General features: G+C 29.4%; 1 protein-coding gene across 1 annotated transcript; it reads left to right on the top strand.

Moving 5' to 3' along the window:
* The first annotated feature begins 990 nt into the window (after window positions 1–990).
* Window positions 991–8448, top strand: LOC149054294 (glucose dehydrogenase [FAD, quinone]-like). The gene is made up of 2 exons (XM_089230434.1): window positions 991–2670; window positions 7566–8448. Exons 1-2 carry the CDS (start codon window positions 1156–1158, stop codon window positions 7911–7913), a joined length of 1863 nt encoding a protein of 620 aa, XP_089086560.1. The 5' UTR covers window positions 991–1155; the 3' UTR covers window positions 7914–8448.
* The last annotated feature ends 13224 nt before the right edge of the window (window positions 8449–21672 follow it).

The following is a 21672-nucleotide window of genomic DNA, read 5'->3' as shown; positions in this document are numbered from 1 at the left end:
AAATTTTTACTTTATAATAGGTCAAGGTAAAAAGGTAAGATACATTTCGAATAAAAAAAAAGCATTTGGAAGTATCTATAAATACTTTTTAAAAGTATCTTTTACAAAACTGCAGTTGTACCTATAGATGTAATGAGCTATTAAGTTTAATAAGAAAATATTTTTAAACAAAAAGACTCTTATGTCAACAAGTACTATGAATTTACATGTAACGTAAAAAGTCTAAAGCAGAGTATTTATGTGAATGAGGTCATTGGAAAATACTTAGAACGAACCAGGACATAAAATGTGTGAAAAGATCTTTTAGGTCTTTAATATACTGAATACTGAAATAAACATCGCATTTTTGTATTTTTTAACTCTAAATTAATTACAAATAATGCGTATAATATATGTTATTAGAGTCTAACAACCAAATGGCTAAAATACATTTTATAATGTTTTATTCTTGTAATAATTATTTCCAATAAATATCATGTTTATTTTTAATTTTTGGATTTTGTGACAAAATTACTCTTGAGTCTTGACCGATTTGTCCTGATTCTCGGAGTATACTGTATTTAGCAATATATATATAAAGTATATGATATTTCAATTAAACTAAAATTTTATTTTAGTGCTTCAACTATACTAAAAATTCAATTTGATTAAAAACGAAAAATACTCTTCACTGTAGGTATGGACCATTTCTTTTTTTTTCACTGACCTTGGTATAACAAAAACATGCTCACATAAAAATAAAACAAGAATTTAATAATACTATAATACATAATATTATATCATATATAATATAACAACATGACATGCATACATACAATATATTATATATTATATATTGTATTATCATTATAACGTTAACCACTGTATTAGAGAAGGTGATGCTGGCGAAAGGTGCGTGAAATTCGTTTAACGGAGGGGCGGAGGAGAAATGCAATATAGTACATAAGTAGAGGAGCAACAGCAGTTTGATATACAGAAATGGTGCTTGTAGTGGTAGTGGTATATAATATGGTCATTGGTCGTAAAAGACTTAGAAGGAAATTAATCGGACGCACTGTATCACGCTCACGCTCAAAGCGAGCATCAACGATTGTAGATCTCGACGGTTTGGATCATATTATTTAGTTTTTTTTTTTTTTGCATTTACACTTTACGATGAACTACGCAAGTATGGTATTTGCGGTAATCGTGACGACGCTCTCACTGGCCGGGTCAGGCCATGGAATGGCGTACACCGTGTTCCAGGCGGTGGTCGAGTACTACCGAATGTTGGGACCGGAACCCAAAAATGCCGTGCCGGACGCGGGTTTCGTGAGGCGGCAGTACGACTTCGTGGTGGTGGGCGCTGGTTCCGGTGGGTCGGTGGTGGCCAACCGGTTGACTGAAGTGGCTGGTTGGACGGTGCTGCTGATCGAAGCCGGTGGAGAGGAGAATGCCATGACAGACGTTCCACTGCTAGTCAGCTACCTGATCGGTACCGGATACGACTGGGGCTACCGAACCGAACCACAGGAGGGCATATGTGGGGCGATGATAGACCGGAAATGTATGTGGCCTAGGGGAAAGGTGATGGGTGGTACCAGCGTTATCAACTACATGGTGTACACACGTGGCATGCCGGATGATTACGACAACTGGGCCAGACTGGGAAACGATGGCTGGAGTTATGCGGACGTGCTACCGTACTTCAAGAAATCGGAGGACGTCAGACAAAGTCCACTGACAAAGTCACCGTACCACGGCCGCGGTGGGTACCTCAAAGTGGAGGAACCTACGTGGAAGACAAAATTAGGCCCAGTATTCCTGCGTGCCGGTCAGGAGTTGGGCTACGAAGTGCCGGCCGACCACAATGGGCCGCGGCCGTCGGGTTTCTCGTATATATTGGCAACGACGGACCACGGCACTCGGTGCAGTGCGGCCAAGGCGTTCCTACGTCCAGTCCGGAATAGGCCAAACTTGACAGTTACAAAACGTTCTCTGGTAACCAAGGTACTAATAGACCCACACACTAAACGTGCCACTGGCGTAAAATTCGTGAAAAATGGACAGACCCTAGTGGTGCACGCGCGCAAGGAGGTAATACTGAGCGCGGGTGCACTCAACACGCCGCAGTTACTGATGTTGTCGGGTATAGGGCCAGCCGATCATCTGGCTGAGGTCGGCGTGCCCGTCGTCAAGGATCTCAAAGTTGGTTATAATCTACAGGACCATGTATCCATGGCCGGGCTAGTGTTCCTGGTCAACCAGTCGGTGACCATTGTCGAGAGCCGGTACTGGAACCCCAAATACCTAGTCCATTACGCAGTTACCAGCCAGGGTCCGTTCACCATACCGGGGGGTGCAGAGGCGGTGGCTTTCACGGCAACGCGGCATGCTACCAACGGATCTGTGGCGCCCGACATGGAACTGGTGTTCGGTCCAGGAGCCTTGACCGGTGACACGGGTGGGTCGTTGCGCCGTTTGCTAGGCATGAACGACACTTTTTACGATCAGGTATACGGCAAGTTCCGAGAACACGACGCTTGGGGTTTGGTGCCGATTCTGCTTCGGCCTTTGAGTCGAGGACGCGTCAAGCTGAGGTCCGCCAATCCTTTCCATGCACCACTGTTTTACGCTGGCTACCTGACGGACAAGCGAGATAGAGAAACTCTTATCGAAGGCATAAAGCAGGTAATTATTGTAATCATTATTATTATTGAGGTGAGTAAATTTATTATGACCATTATAACTTAAACAAAATAAATAAGTAGTGGACGAGAATAATAATATATTATGTGAATATAGGTACCTAATATAACAAAAGTCCAACAAAACTGATAGTGATAAATGTGTTTGTTTTAAATACTATCTAAATTAAAATCCTGATTCAATTCGTATGTTTATAAATGGTCTACCTTGAATCTAACAGGGATAGAAAAATATGTATTTTAGTAGTACATGTGATTGGCGACGTTTATCTATTCGTTTATTTAGTTAATGTCATAGTTTATTACGAATGTATGTAAATACTAAATGTATAATAATATTTGCATATCATCGAATTTTATTTGTATCATAATGTTATGTGTGTTCTAACCAAACCTAAACTATAAGACCCAAGGCTAGTTTATATTTTTTAGTATTTCTGTCGTAACAAAAATGTATTCGAAATGTTCCAGTTGCGAAGTAAAAAATAAAAATATTATTTATTATTCGTTGTTTTTGTATGCTGAATATTATAGTATAATATATTTGTTATTTATATTATTTATTAAACTATAGTTTTTGGTCGTATATTTGAATACCAACAAGTATATTATACAGGACATGTGTAAATGTGTAATAATACCTACTATTACGCACTACGTAGTCGTTCTTTCGATCAATTTGAACTGTTTATAATATTCATTATTCGAGAGTATAGGTATATTGAACGCATATGTAAAATAATTTCAACAATCAAGGTCAATAGCATCAATACGAACATGCATTAAATTTATATAGGGCGTTTATGTAATATTTTCAAATACCGAGGCTTGTTTTATTATCAATACATACATATTAAATATATACGAGTTACTTAGTCACATGTAATAAAATAACGATTTTGATTCTCGATACCAGTATACTCAATACTGGCTTTTTTCTTTCAAAAGCATAGTAATTTTTCATGAATGAATAATGTATTTACCAGAAAACGAACGAATTTTAAGTTTGGATTGCCAGATCTCGATTTTCACCGCGTTGTCTGGTAGACTATTGGACGTCTAACACTAAATCCGTTTGTGTTTAATAACGTGTAACAATATAACACAACTTCATGTTTTTCTTCGTTTGGACAAATATTATTTTCTGGAATCCGTGACATCAAATAAATAAACGAAGCGATTGCACTGATATCGGATTCGTAAGTACCACGCACGTACTTTGTGGATGTGATGCACATGATAAGACTTTTTTTATTCGCTTCGCTGCGTGAGTCGCGTTTGCGGCGTAATATTAGTGTAGTGTTATTGCATTTGCGACCGTTTTCTCTATTTTTGAAAACACGCGTACTCATACGTCAAATCATCCGCCCGATAATCGCAATCGAGCAAGCCACCAATGCACTGCAATAAAAACAACAACAACAGCAACAGTAACTTGTTCTCCACGGGTAATAATAATATTAATATAATGTTTACACCGCGTGGCGTTACGAAACGTTTTCGCGCCGCGGTAACCGGTTATTATGTATTACCAAAATTATTATTATTATAACCGGCTGTCGACGAACTACCGCAGTGTTATTATTATATTTCATTTGTTTAAGATCTGATATCACTTATCGAGACACTGTAACAGAAAAACAAACGATAACCGCGATATTATTTATCATCCCGTCCACTACACCTGCGGTATACACCTGGCTTTTGGTCGGACCTTGACGCGCCCACAGCTGATATGCGCGCGAAACTCTCGCGACCTGGTGGCCTTGTACTAGTTTTTTGCTCATCTGGTCAGCATGATGCATGAAGATCGTCATAGAAGATAGAAATAGCTGCTGCAGAAACATCGATCGACCGGCACGTCGTCGCGCAGTGGTTTATGCCGTCCGTTGTTTTTCAATTCTTCGTTGTGCGAATTTTCTTATACTATTTTACTAGTCTGTATTCGATACACGTTGCACACCCTCGGAAAGGTTCTCCTCGGTGACAGACACTAGAGTTTTTTTGTTTAATACAATATTATATATTTATTTGCGATCAAATTATATTCATCTAAATAGTCACAATTCTTGGGGTGTCTAAAAACACTGATCAATATTTTCGGACACAGCTTTTCGCATATCCAAATTTTGAACCCTATTATTAATTTAACATTGTTTAAGTCCAATAACATCAAATTTAAAAAAAGTAGGTAATCTATTTCCGGACATGAAACTAAGAATATAGACATAGCTAAATGATGCTGTGAAACATCATGTCTCACATGGTTTAAATGTGAATCTAACATAATCATAATATCATCGATGAACTAATATTATCAGGGTCAGTATTGAACGAAAAATAGCGTCAAACATGACTTAATCTTTTAATTTTATTTGATAATGATTTAATTAATGTATAACACTAAAAATTATGTATATAATAAAGTCTTTTGTATTTACGACTTGTTCAAACAAAACTCTGCTAATTACAATCGAATCGCAGTATTTTAGTTAGCATTCATTCGTTCGTTAATCATTAATTTAGCTCTAGTTCATTGATGGTTTTTTTTAGATTCTACAAGTTATATTTTTTTAATGTTTAGTAATATTTTCTATTCAATATCTAATATTTTTTATTTATTTAAAACATTATATAGTGAAAACATCTATAACTTTTAAGAAACATATTTTTTGCAATATTTATGTACTAAAAAGTGTATATTATATATTCATTTTGTTATAAAAACATTCTTGTGGATTACGAATTCCATCTTAAGCATTGCATCACTTTTACTTTAGTTCAGTGTAACACATTCGTTATGGCCACGTGTTCAGTAATATTATACATAAATACACCATAACCTGATAACCATCATTTACCGTCTCAGCCTATATTATATGATAAAAAGTTAATAGGTATATTTAATATTCATAATTTACTTTAGAACTAGGAGGAAATTACTTGGGTAGTTATATAAATACATAATGACATGTATTACAACGCTTGAACAACATATTTTATACTTACAAAATAGCAAATAGGCGTTAATAATTTAATATAATATAGGTAAACTATAAATTATATAGGCACCAACAAATAAAAAATTTAAAATATGAATATTATAAAAACATTATAAATTTATAATTTTAGTATTAAAAGTTATAATAATACAATTGGATATTATACAGGATGTAACAGAAAAAACTGACCAAAACAGATTATGCTAATTAAACGTATGATAAAAATTGTTCATATTATATGATAAGTAAATAATTTAAGCAATATAATAATGTCAACAAATTCTCAAAAATTATATTTTTTTCAAAGTTATTACGTTCCAAGTTCCAAAATAATTAAGCCAAAAAAATATTGAATTTTAAAAAAATTCTAAAATATAAACTACATGACTTAGATAAATCTTTTTATAATAAAAAATTTTCTTGAATTTATCCAGAAATTTGTTTATTAAATTAAAATTTTTTTACTTTCAATACTAAAAATTAAACATAAAAAAAAATATTATACATATTTTAGCGCTAGGATCACTTAATGAACAATAAATAATTAAATAAAAATATTAATTTGAACAAAAGTTATTCCAAAAGTCAGTTCTATCTGTTGCAAATTGTATATATATCATGTTTATTTTTCTATTTCTTTTTTAATAATGTGTCAGTATTATTTAAAGTTTGTTAATATATAAGTATATATAGTATAAAATAATATTCCACATTGGTATAAATTCCACAGACATTTTTCTAGATGATTATAATATTAAATATTATGCATATTATCAAAAAAAGCAAATAGTGATAAACCAAATGACCTATAAGATTAAACAAACATTTAACAAACTTACAAATTTGAATTCGTTTACAAGTTCATGGAATTAGACGATAACAAATATATTAGCGCAGTTATACAGAGACATAATGCATTAGAGCAGCGTTTCCCAAACTTTTTCTCTGCCGGACCCCTTAGAAAACATAAAAATGATCACGAACTAATCTTAAAAAAATGATTAATCTTAATTGCATTTCAACGATAACTATTAACTATTGTACTAATGTAACAATGTATTAATTATCCAGTATTTTCTATGTAATACGAATATAACATCAGTATTTTCGTTTTATAGATAGGTACTTTGTGTATTTTTAATTTACATTCGCGGACCCCCTCCGGCATACGTACGGACCCCCAGGGGTCCGCGGACCATAGTTTGAGAAACAATGCAATAGAATATATTATATTTACTAGTTTACCTGCACAAATGCTAGCAATAACACTGTAGTATATAGACCTTATTACAAGTATAAGACAGTAGACTTAACTACCTATTATATTTTGTAATTTGTATTAATTGTTTAGTTTTCTGTAATGTGTATTTATATACTGCTGTCAAATTGTATATTGATCTGTTTAATCGTAGATAGTTCTATAATAACAGCTAGGCCCTATTCGTTAAAAATTTAAAGCATCTGCTATATTAATACTATATGTTATATATATACCTTTTTAAAAACTTAGTAAATGACAATGCAACTCACTTTAAATGTACCTATTAAGTAAAATTTATCTCAAAATTTCACGACTAAAGTTACGCTTCTATTTATAACCTTTTCTGGGCCATGTTTAAACAATATTGTCGATTGACACTTTTCAGGGTTAAAGTGTAACTCTGATTTGAATATAGTTTTTGTTTGATTGCATTTGACCATTCCTAAATGTTCAATAAGTGATTATTTAAATTAAGTGGTTTTAAATAATATTACGTATGTAGGTGTGAAATTAATATGGGTGAACAAATATAAGAATAAAAAGTACTGCCTTCAGCTGCAGAGCTGTCATTTTGTGAATAAGTTGCTTTAATTGACATGGTTACTCTTTTCACAGGCCATCGCAGTGAGCGAGACTCCAGCATTCCAAAAATATGGGTCCAGACTGCTGCCGATTCCGTTCCCCGGCTGCGAACATGAGACGTTTAAGTCGGATGCATATTGGATGTGCGCCACCGGATTGGTGTCCACCAACTTGCATCACCAGTCGGGCACCTGCAAGATGGGACCAGATACGGATCCGGATGCGGTAGTGGACGCAAAGCTCAGAGTGCGTGGCGTCAAAGGCCTCCGAGTGGTCGACACTTCCATTATGCCCGTCATACCGGCCGGGCACACCAACGCGATGGCTTTTATGATAGGCGAGAAAGCGTCCGACATGATCAAAGAAAACTGGCTGAAATAGTGAAATAACAGTATAATACACGTTAACGAATAACGATATAAATGCAACACGTCTATATAAAACCATCCATCCATACAATAATATAATAATTCAAAGAGTAGTCCGACCCAGAGACCGGAGTACCTAAGCACATTATTATTGGATTGTGGTGGCCATCGTCATAAAAAATCGTTGAGAGCGAGGAATTTAATTTTTTTGACTAGAATTCAGAATTTTAATAAGCAACGAGGAAGCGATTTCAAATCATGAATGCGTACGCGAACATCCTATATAGGCACCTAAAAAGTTGAAAGGTATAAAAAGTAGTGATTATATAATATGAAAAATTAACAAAATATTGTTTTTACATTATAATCTGATATACCTAATTTTTTAAATATTATGATCTCATACTATCAGCATTATTATTATTATTATTATTATTATTATTATTGTCTCTCGACTCTCAATCAATATGATGTCTATTACTGCTGTTTAAATTTCTTAAATTAATAATTCAATTAAAGAAACGCTAAATCGATCAATTACTCGTAAATAGTTGTCAAATTATTCATGTTGTATCACATAATATGTGAAATTGCATGTTTACAAAATGTAATATGTTTAAATATAATATTATTTAATATTAAAAATATTAAATTATAATATCGTATAATGCAATTTAACCGAAATTGTAATTACAATAATAGAATAATATTATAGTTGCTGGGCGTGGCGCGGTTGCTGCAATAATTATTCACACAACGTGATTGAGTGTACGCTCCGCCATGCAGCTAATACCAGCTCCCGGATGGGTAACTACCCGGGGTTCTTAGTGGCAAAAATCTTACACATATACACGTGTTTAAAACCGACCTAATTAGAATAACCACCCAAGGGCCTATGTTTCCGTGGGTCAATTAATAAATAGAATATATAAAAAAATAAAAAAATAAATATTATAATAATAAAACTTCGTCAACCAAACTATTGTCTATTGGTTTGATTATTTAATATAGTTAATAGAATATTTAATTATAATATTATAATTTTATTTATTTAGATAAACACCATAGATTGCTTTGGTACAGCATACTACCTATGTATATAATAATATATGACATACGTTATATACTTATATAATATTAACTTATAATAAGATTTGTTAAATTACAATTAAGAAGTTATAATATATAAGAATTTATATAACCGTTAACTCATAAATATACGGTGGATATTTACAAATTAAAGAGATCAATTCCCGATAAATTGCCCATTCTTAAAATTCTTTCAAAGAGATTATTATATACATAATTAGTATGGTGGGCACTGGATTTTAATGTAGAATTTAGAGCAATTTTGAGAGTATAAAATTGAGGAACATTTAAATAAATACGTTTTAAGAGAGAACAACATGTAATTTTATCATTAATATATTTAGAAAGAAAGAAAATATCAGCTTTTTTACGACGAATAGATAATGGACTGAGATTAAGGATATTTTAAATATCATTTATATCATTGTCATTTTCATTGTTTAATATTTTTTTTAAACAAATTAGTCTCAAAAATCTGCTTTGGATCCTTTTGATTTTTTCAATATAGCATGTCGAAAATGGGCACCATACAATAAATCCATACTACAATATTGATCGGACCAGGGAACAGAAAAGGGTGTTAAGACAATAAATATCAGTAAAAAATTAAATAAATATAAATAAAAATCCAAGATTTTTTAGAGCTTTTAAACAAATTTGGTCAATGTGAGTGGGTAATAATAAATCAGATTGCAAATAAATACCAAGATCACGAATAGTACGTAGTAACATAAGGTAGTATAACATCATTAATTGAATAATTAAAGTTGATTTTATTTTTTGTGCGATAAAACGTAATTTTTGAACATTTAGAGACATTGAGCTTTAATTTATTTACAATACACCAATCAAGAAGTCTATTTAGGTCTTCTTGTAGAGTCAAACAATCATTTATACAGGCTATATTATGATAAAGTTTCAAGTCATCAGTAAAGAGTTTAAATTGACAAGATTTGTAACATGTATCGATATCGAATAAAAATATTAAAAATAGCCAAGAGGTAAATGTCCACCTTGAGGGACACCAAAACTTACATTTCATTCAGATGATATATAACTATTTACTTTAACTTGTTGATGACGATTAACTAGATATAGATCAGATAGATAGATTCAAACCATTTTAATAAGTTGCCAAAATATAAAACCTAATCTCAATACATTATGTTTTTGTTGATATGTTCATGGATATAACATTTAACTTGGTAATTATAAAATTTGGTAAATATTACTTGGTAAATAAATAATGTAAATAATAATTAGCTTAAAATTTGTATAATGATTTTTATATATCTATATGTGAATTAATTATTACTTAGCACTTTCTAAAAAAGTTATGACTGTTTAAATTAAAAAATTAAAAAGTAAAACAAAAATCTGAAACGATAAAATACTCGTAGGTATATTTATATATTCTTATCCTACTTTTTTTAGATTCCAATTCCTCTAAAACTTTATTGATTCGTCGTAAATATTAAAATAGAATACATACATATGTAAATACCTATCTAGTATATGATATATTCATTGATATGAGCATTATGAGCATATTACAATATATATAGCCAAGGGGTCTACGAACTTTTTATTGAAGGTCCGAGGGCCACATAAAATATCAAAAGCTCTTATTGGGTCAAAAGTGTATAAACAAGTCATATAGTTTTATTTTTATTTTATAGAGATAAATATGTTTATAGATATTTAAAAAAATAGTTCTATAGTAATATACTTAAATATAATTTGTAATATAATAATAATACAGGTGATAATATTGACACGTATACGCGATAACGATTTTGGATATTACTACACACATTTTTAGATTATTTCATAGACTTGATATTAATGGACGTAACCAGGACCGCATGAGCGTATTTTTAATGTTAAATTTTGGTTTGACATAAGGTGGTAATTTGGTCTTGAGTGCCACCTAAGTCAAAATTAATACCCTAACAAATTGCTTTAAAATTTAGATTCCATTAAGTCATAAAAAACCTCGGAGTTAAAATGTTTAGTTGCACCGATGGTTATATCATATTATATTATATCAGTGTACATAACTCAAATAAATGTTATTGTTTGTGTAAAAATGATTACTGATTAGTGTTTATTAGAAATCAATACTATCTTAGTAAGTAATGTATAGCTAGCTTAGGGAAGTCTGGTTTTTATGTATTATTACCATAAAATATATGATTATAGCTATTATTAACTTACCTATAAGTAATTAATGTCGTTTACCACCTAGTTGCACTATTGCACTAAGGGCGCACTGAGTGCCATTTGCGTGTTCCATCTACCACTTCGTGTTTGCACAATTACAGTGTAATGTGTTTCATATTAAAAATCTGCACGAGTGTTTTACACTCGGTGCGGAACTGGCGCACGAGCTTTTTGAGACGGTTTTTGTTAACAGTTGTCATCACTACTGATGAAATATAAAAATTAAAAACTTGAAATCGTTAATTTATTGTACATTATACAATTCTACTAGTCATTGTTTTATAGGGGTAGGTGGTATACTGTATAGCACCTACTTTTTTTTATAGAATTTAGAGCAAAGAAAACTGAAAAGCGAAAAAAATAGCCAACATAATTGAAAAACGAAAATATGTTTTGCAATTTGCATAAAATATAATATTGTTATCATTAATTATGAGTGTACCAAGATAATAATTTTTCGTGCTCCATATCTAGTAGTAAAATGTTGGTGCTTGTGATAACACCGAAAAACTCGCACAGTGACAGTGGAAACTGACACAGTGCGAGTTCGACAAGGTGGAAAACACTATTAATTTATAAGTAATTGAATCATCACTTAAATATGGTTGGTCAGTTTAAAAAAAAAAAATAGTCATGGAGTAATATGACATACAAATCCACCGTAATTATCACGAACTAATAGCGTTTTCCACCATACCGCACTATTGACTGGTGCAAGTGTAGATGAAACATAAAATCTATACTTATCACTGATATATGTATAAAGGTAATAAAATATTGAATGGGTATTGTAGTACTTATCATTGCACTGGGTGCAAAAAACTGGCGTAGTGCATTGAGGTGAAACATAAAAAACTCCACTCAGTGCACATTAACCTTGCCGATTAAAACATACAAATATGCACTGGCGCAGTCAGTGCAGTGTAGTGGAAAACGCTATAAGTTCGTAGTCATTATGCTACTGTAATGATAACAGTAATGGTACATTATACTGTTGTACATTATACAACTTGACAACGTTATGTATCAGTGGTTTATTCAAGCCCGAAGTCAAGGAATTCCACTTTCTGGTCCTATTATTACGACCAAGGCAGGTGAAATGAATAAAAAACTAGATGGCGATCCAAACTTTAAAGCAAGCACGGGATGGCTTGATAAGTTTAAAAGAAAATTTCCGTTAACCGTCTATTCGATTAACCGTCATAGCCCCGGTCCCGACAGTGACGGTTAATCGAAGTTCTACTGTACATAGATACGTATATAGCTAATGCGCATGTGCGATGTAATCTGTATTTGGTGCTTCTTGGGATCATATCGTCAACATGACATGTAAGTATGTAACTACCACGGTTTAAGATATCTTAAACCGTGGTAACTACTACTATGTGTTATGCCATTATTTTAATATCTATAGATTATTTACTATCTTTTGGAACAAATGATAAATTTCTCGTGGTTTGCATTTTACCCGTGGTCTGTAGTTTGAAGACGCCTGTTATTAAAATCTACCCAACATTTGGAGTTTCAGACACTCTCAAAACACTGTAGGTATAGTATTCATGTAATATGATTATATGGAAAATGTTGTTGTTTTAAAATATGATGTAAAACTCAGATATTTTTCTATATTTTTTTATATCTTTCTATTGTTTAATTGTTTGATATATTGATGCACAATGAGCGATGATCTAAATATCATGTCCCTTAAATTAACCGGGTCCAAGTTCCCAATATTATAGTCAACTATTTCAAATATATGCAAATATATAAATTCAGCATTATACTTGTGTTGACTGGAGACAGTAGCACTACATCACAAAAGTATCTTCAAAATGTTGGTACTTCACTCCCGGTATTTGTCTTATAACGACTTTGCTAACCTAAAAATATGTACGTTGAAAATTATTTTCCTCGCATTACACATTTATATATTAACTATTTATAATATAGTAAATTTTATATCATATTATTTTATAACTTAATATAAATTATGCATGTGCAATATTAATTTGTAGTTGTTTGAGATTTGAGTAAAAACCATACAATTTTAAAAAATGCATACAATAATAAGTTTTAATTTTCCTGCAGATAAATATATCCCAAATGCATAAAAACATAAAAACACTATAATTTAATAAGTAATGAATATAAATCAAATATATAATCATTGAAAATTGGAGTTGTATTAATTACTATCTAATAATTGGTATTTGTAAGTAACCTTTACAACTTAAGTTAATTAAATAATCTGATTTTTCAAAAAACTCACCTCATATTTTTGTTAATTGGTGATATTTTATGTTTATCCAAACATTACATTGTTTTCCCAACCCAACCTACACATCACTACATCAGTCATTACTAGACTGTTATAGAACAGACTCGTGTTATCCAGATTTACATTATAGTGACCCATAAAATATTACACAAGACCTGCAGGACCGGATTTTGGAGGAACCCCTTGGGTAACAGAGCCTTCAAAAAATATTTATACACTTCGGCCACCGCTTTTGCTTTCAAAAAATGGAATGCCTAAATTTAAAAAGTTAATCCATAAAAAAATTCAAAAAATAATAAAGTTTTTTGAACATAGTGTAAGGGTTTTCTACAAAAAGATTAAAAAAATAAGTCACCAGAAACTTCAATGTACTATACGATTGTCTATTATCTATAATATATTATTGTTAAGCAACTATACATTAAGTTCTATAAGAAAAAAAAATTTAAAAAATAATCGAAGAATACACCTAGTTCTCCGTATTACAAAATCGTACCCTGCAGTATATAGTAAAACTATATTAAACATGTAGTATAGAGTTTAAACGGTAAATTTATTAGTCCAATAATAAATATGTATAGTTAGGTTAGGTTAGGTTAGGTTATATGAAATTCCACGTTAACTATTAGAGTCATAATTATATAATTGTACATCGAGAAAAGCCTTTAGTAATTAATTATTTGGCCCCATTCAAAAATATGAATAAAAACCTCAAATCTAATGAAAGTTAGAAATAATTTTAATTTATGAAGCAAGTTAAGCGTTTAGAGGAAAACGGTGGTACAAGTTTTAACTGTTTATAGTTAAATTTTTTCTATTCTTTAAATATGAAATTCCTAGCCTACTATAATAATAGTTAAAAGTTAAATATATTAATATAATGATATATCAATATATTATAATAAAAGTAATAAATAATAATTTAATATGTAAGGTTTATTAAACAATATAAATAATACCTATATGATAGTGTAAAATATATTATCTGATTCAGACATAAATATAATAACTTAATCTAGGGGTGGAGTGACCGAGCGGTCTAAGGTTGCGACGCACGCAGTCGCCGATTCGAATCTCGGTCACGGGCGGCATCGCTCTTTGGGCATTTCGCGATGTCTGGAGAGAGAGAGAGGCCGCCGGCCCCCCAACCGGGCATGGCAGAAACCTACGGGTGCCCATTCAAAATTCTGCCAAAAAAAAACCCACGAGTACCTTCCCCTACAGTTCCCCAGGCTAATGACCTCAGTTGTCGAAACCCTAACCATAAAAAAAAAAAACTTAATCGTATTCTTTGTTACAAACTTAAACGTAATTATAGTTATTATAATTAAGGTTTTTATGAGTAAAACGTAAAATAAATATATGAAGACTGGGTAAAAAATATATAATTCAAATTGAATAATGTTTATTGATAAAATAATTATAGTATATATTATAATATACGAATATCTAGTCTTCTTTTTCTTCGCCGTTGCTATATAGCGATTAGCGAATTAGCCACCCTTTTCCTATAAGTTATAAGTTATAAGCCATAGGTCCATATGGGCTCTTCATCGTTTTATCACCCACCTTTAATCATAACGGTTTTTTGGTGTCATTTATTTTTATTTTTATGAATCTTTTCTTTGATCTTCATTCTAAGTATAAAGATTGCCTGTAGTCATTTGTAATATACAAAGACAATAGAGTTCATAAGCATCGAATAATAAATTTAAAATAATTTCTTGCATTTTATTATTATGTTTTATGTATCTACTTTATAATATAAATACTAATACGTTATTATTTTCACGTTTACAATTAATTCAGTTTTTTTTTGTATGTAAAAAAAGTTATTAACAAAATCATTTATCATGAAAATGAATAAATTCTAGTTTTATCGTATTTAAATGCAACTCAAAACGCAGGTCGACAAAATATTATAATACATTTTAATTAAGTCATAAATCATAACTCAGTTGCAATATTGTAAGGATGTTAGCATAAATATTATACGCATTGCAAATGTTTATATAGGTCCATTATAATTGTTTCACATCATTGGGTTAATAAATAGGTAATAGCAAGTGGTTAAGGTTATAGGCGCCACTCTTTACATGGATTTGTTATTATATAATATTATTGGCGTTGTGTACTCTTCAAGTCTTGACCTAACTATTGGTAAATATTAAGACCACATAAGACAAACGATACCGATGTTTCGTAAGATGTAATATAACGTATAAATATTGTATTATTAATTACAGAAGTATTCCATCAGGTCAAAACTTGATTCCTTTTATACTTTTATTTATGGTTCCAGGTTGTAATATATATACATACAATATAATTTGTCAATTGCAGTATTCGTATAGTGTGTATTATGTTAAAGGCATGAAGTGAAACTAGATTAATTAATTAAAACCACTCGACAACAGTTTTTACGATAAATAATACCATCACTAATACTGATTATATAATTTAGAACAATAAATTATAATAAATTTTTAATCACGCGTGATTTTTTTTTTTTTTTAATTTAAACTTTGTATGATAACTATAATAACAATATAAGTTTCAACTAAAACCTATAAATTAATAGCAAGGTTCTTAATGATGTTTGTGTTCATCTTTAATTATTAAGTGTATGATATAAACTCATGTTTTATACAGTTCTTAGATTTACGTTTATCAAACTAAATAAAACCTAAATAATATTAATTAATTAATATCATTAATATGTATGCTCACTAAATAGGTATGCCGACAGAATTTATCATTTGACTCATTATTAATATTCTCTTATTAATAAATAATAATATAATTATTGCTATATTTCTATAATATGTATAACTATTAAATATTAGTTTTTTATTAATACAAGTATACCATGTACATTGATCATAAAAAAGTAAATAGTTTTTGAGTACATATTGTTTCTCAATAAAAATTCTGATACATAAAATGTTCTTCAAATTATTTTATATGAATAATAAATAATACATAAAATACATAATATATGACACTTAAAAAAAAAATAGAGTTATATTATGTAAAAATTAAATTGATATATTAAGCAATAAGTTTACATTTAATGAACGACGTATTCTATAGTCTATACATAGGGCAGTAATTTAGTATTATAATATTATTTAAAAAAAAATTTAAATCTTATATACGTAAGTAGTAATAACTCAGTATAAAAGCCATGTAAGCTATTTATTGATTATTAATTCAAATTTATTTTGTATACAATAGTTTATTTTTGAAAATTTACGTTTAATTATAACTTATAATAACTAATATTAGTAATAATCATACCTAATTATTATTTTTTATCACCATTTTTATAATTCACGATTTATAATTTGTATGACTTATTTAAAAAACCATCGCACAAAGAGTAAAAACTTATATGGATATACTTAGGTATATTAGGTATATAGATTAAATTCTTAAAAGTAGCAATTGATAAATAAGTCAACTATAGTAGTATTGTTGTCATCGTGACTTAAATTCCATAATTAATGGAATGGATCAAGCTCTATCACATAGGTACCATACAACATAATACAATAATATACTTTGGCACTTTGCTCGTTTAATTCGTTTGAAATGTATGTTATTAATAAATTAATAACTTACTATCAATTACATAATATTATGTTGTATAAATAATTGCATAAACGTAGATATTTTTGTGTAAAAATATTATTGATTACATTTCATTTGGGTTCGAGATGATGTAAGACAGCATAACAATAACCGTGTGCATATTGAGTGCTCTCAGCATGTGTCCTTAAAAATGCACAATGCTATAGGTAATGTATTATATGGTACCTACTACGATTCATAAGAAACCAAATAACAAAATAAAAAGATTATTAGATATTGTTTTGATTTAAACAATGACATGGTTTAAGATAGGGATATCCGACATATCAAATAGATGGTTCTAGCAGGTATATAGATATAAAATGAACACATGTGAATTTCAAAGAAAGCGTTATTTTATACAGATAATTATAATTTTATATTTTAATATACAACGGTAACATATTATATAAAAACATATTAATATTATAGTAATCAATAATACTGATTAACACTCAGTACTTAATGACTTGGTGAAATAATAATATACTATCATCTATTATACACTATAAATTGTTCTCCTTGTTTTGAAAACAAGAGACCGGAATGACTATGTTTTGCTTACATAACGTCATATATAAGTATAAGTAACTATATGGCATATGTACAATTTTAGAAATTTGAACATTGAACGTGCACATAATGTTTAATATAGCTATAGTTTAGTATATTTTTTTTGTTTTATCTGAACAATAATTATATTAAAAATCAAGCCTAATACTTATTATTATTATATTTATTCATTTGATATCAATGAAAAATACAGCATATGTATAGCCGTATAGGTACTGATGTACTACATGTTACCAAGTTACCATATTACTATTATTCAAAACCTTACTATACTGTAATCTGTTCCTGAGTAATCTTAAAAATCAGTGGTTGGTAACTAACCTCGATTTGGAAGAAAAGGTAACAATATCTCTTCTACTAACTATTTATTTATTTATCCGTGTGGGCGCGTGTGGCAAGTTATAGGCTTATTCAAATATTAAATACATCTAACTAATAAACAACTATACCTACTCGTTCATAAGTCATTTAATACTTTTATACATTGAAATACTCCAAAGAACATTCTATTTCAATATATGTAATCAAAAAGTCCATTGTCATATAAAATAGGAAAAAAATACAACCATAAAATAGTTTAAGCAATATAATACATTTTTTGAAATTCTATTTTATAACAACTATAAAAAAGATCCTTAGAAACGTTGATAATTTTGAAATAATTAGCATCATTCGTTAAGCAAAACCCGTTTATACAGTATAAAATTTGTAAATTTTAGTATTCAAATTATGAGTTCTTCGTAAATCAAAAATGTATGCATAGTAAATTTATACTTAAACAAAAAAATTAAATGGGCTGCAAGCCCATAATTAAATAATAGTTGCATCTGCGCACGTAAAATATACAAATAAATGTAACCTATACTAGAATTACTTATTAAAAATATTACTGATGGGATTAAAAGTTGTAGTGGACAAAGTAGTTGAACGGCATGGACGCATGGTTATTACTTAATACGCTATGTTGAAATATAACAAAACGTAAAAAATACAAAAATACAAAACTGATTTACTAACGCTAATATTATTATGTTTCTCACTCTGTGTAAATATTTAGGTCGAAAGTGATAATCCGTTAAATTATTGTTTTTATAGAGCATCATATTCTAATAATCAAATGCACGTTTAAATATGTTATTTATTAGTAACAAATTATGTTTGATTAATGCTACGCTATTAATTATTTGTGTATAGCATTTTCTTTAATAATATCTATAAGATTAAAAAGACCGGAGGATATTATGCATTTTAAAATATTATGAGTTTGCTTATAACTACATTTTTTGTAGTACTTATTAATCCCGTTTTATTTTCCCTTGCAATTTGTTCTTATTATCATCGGTACCTATGCATTTTACTATATTTTTGGGGTAAGACAAGGCCTGGGTCGATCAATAGCGGCGCTCCTGGTAAAATAAAAATTTGCACGCCCTCCCTAGATTTTAAAATTTAATTATATCAAATTTTGCGCCCCCATTTCTACTCCATATTTTGCGCCCTCCCTGCCCTCTCTGGCCTGGCCCTGGGTAAGACAAAATCACCTGAAAATCTAAAAATGAAACGTAACTTGGAAGTATAAGTATTATAAAATACAAAATGTCATACTAATTGTTTTACAAGCTGAAATAAAACTACTACATCCGCCTAATACCTAAATATCTATTAAGAGTATCTACCTAATATATATTTTTGAGTTGTTGAGAAATTTAATATGTGTTTATTTGTATCAAAGACATAACCTAACATAATATAGTATAATATATACGATGCGATTCCTGTAGTTATAATTTTAGTTATAAATATTTTACTTGAATTAATTTTTATATGACAAATTTATATTTTACACAAATTATGTATTGTTGATCATCTAGTTATAACTAATCCATATCGTTTTTGATTAATTTCAATGATATTTCAAAGACAATAATATTTTTCAATGCATGAAAGTGTTATCAATATTGAATATTGCAGTGTTGGGATTAGATTAGTACTTTTTTATCTAGATAAAGATAAAGATAACAGGACAAAAATTTATCTTGATAAAGATAAAAGATAACACAATTTAAATTTATCTAGATAAAGATGAAAGATAAATACATTATTATCTAGATAACAAGAAAGATAAATTTAATTTTTTTAACACATTGAAATCCAAAACATTTTAAGAGTACACCTTTGATACTACTTAGTACTTCAATATTATATAAACATCATCGGCTATATGAGTAAATTAATGTTAGCAGTAGACATTATTATTAATAAATAACTAAGGTATAACTGAAAAAAACATTTTTTAAATCAAAATCAAGAAAAAACTACACATTTTACACGATTCGTAATAATGTAATGTAGATATATTTGACCACAGTGTCCGGGCCCCTAATGAAAATATCAATAATAAAAAATAATACCTGTATAATAAATAACATTATTATGAACATATTTTTTTTTTTTTTTACTGAGATAACTCGTCAATTCAAATTTAAAGTATTGGCTAGTTAAAATACAAATAAATTGACAATCAAAATGTGTATTATATTTTTTTGTATAGAGATGAATTTATCTAGATGAATATCTTATATAATTATTTAGATATAATTCAAATATTTATCTAGATAAGATAAAAGATAACTAAATAATTATCTAGATAAATTTATTTAGATATGTCTCAACACTGGAATATTGTCTATTGACTATAACTGCAATAAGTAAAGCAAAAAGATTATTAAATAAAGTTGATGATATATTTTTTGATATATACATTTTCTTTGAAATAACTGCCAAAAACATAATTGATGGGACTTGACATTGACCAACTTGAAGTACCTTTTTAAAAAAAATATCAATCATTTGCAATGCCTTAAATTATAATGCAAATATTATATGTGCGATGGTTAGAAATGTGATACATCAGCATAGTATAATCGATTATACGATTGAATTTATATCATAAATTGTAATTCAAAAATACGTTCAATCGTTTGGAATTTAATTATTTTTGATATTCATGCAACAATTTGACAGTTTATTTTTAAGTCCATGAGAATTTCACGAATCTTTTATTAATGGTAAACTGCATAAGGAAAATTGTATTTCTTAATAAATTTGATATCCAAACACACATTGCACAATCAACATTATACAAAATAAAAACGACCGTTAAAAATCCATTTATTTTTTGAATAACTTACATTCGTAAGTAGTAGTTTGTAGTTTGTTTTTGTTTTTGAAACAATAAGCTCTAAAGACTACATAAATATTCAATAGGTTTAAATAAATAACAACATTTTAACTCACAAATGTTCTAACCTTTAGTAAAATATAACAATTCCATTACGCAATAAACCTTTATAGTTCATAACTCATAAGACATAACTATAAATTATAATATAGTATCAGTACAAAACAAGTATTAATAATGCGGGAAATTTTAAAATTAACAGAGTAGATAAAAATGGTTAAACAGATTTCCATTGTCAAAAATTAAAAAAAAAAAAGGGGGTATCTATAATAACTCAATAGTCGATAACAATTAGATTAAATATATTATTTCGTTAGCCAGTTGTAAATGGTTATTGCAGTTTATCATTTATTTTATGGTTATTTGTGGTACAGTAACTTAGCAATATAGTGTGCACAATGCTCAGGAGATATGAGAAATATTGTAAAAATTGAATCTGTTCGGTAGGCATTGTGCACTTGAGTATATTGGCTACGCATTTCTTACAATTACGTGTCTCAGGTCTCGGGTATTATTCTTGTTCGAATATTTTAATAACACTACGCTTTTTGTTCAAGACATTTATATTATTTTAAACTCGAATGCGTAGGTATATTGGTATATAAATTATAAAGTTACTACCTAGGTTATAATATAAAATCTATAAAACTCGGGTTATGATTTCAATTATATTATTACCATTATAATATCCACGATATAACTTTATTATAACCATTATTTAATTACATCTATTTG

The sequence above is a fragment of the Diuraphis noxia genome, unplaced genomic scaffold, assembly GCF_037042655.1.
Source record: "Diuraphis noxia isolate RWA-SAM2 unplaced genomic scaffold, SU_Dnox_SAM2 contig0008, whole genome shotgun sequence".
Taxonomy (NCBI): domain Eukaryota; kingdom Metazoa; phylum Arthropoda; class Insecta; order Hemiptera; family Aphididae; genus Diuraphis; species Diuraphis noxia.
Note: the sequence above shows the minus strand (reverse complement) of the source record. Positions and strands in the feature narration are given on the sequence as shown.

Coding starts and splice junctions, on each gene's coding strand:
- LOC149054294 (XM_089230434.1), top strand. CDS start 1,156: ATGAACTACGCAAGTATGGTATTTGCGGTAATCGTGACGACGCTCTCA. Junction 2,671..7,565: donor TTATCGAAGGCATAAAGCAG/GTAATTATTGTA, acceptor CTCTTTTCACAG/GCCATCGCAGTGAGCGAGAC.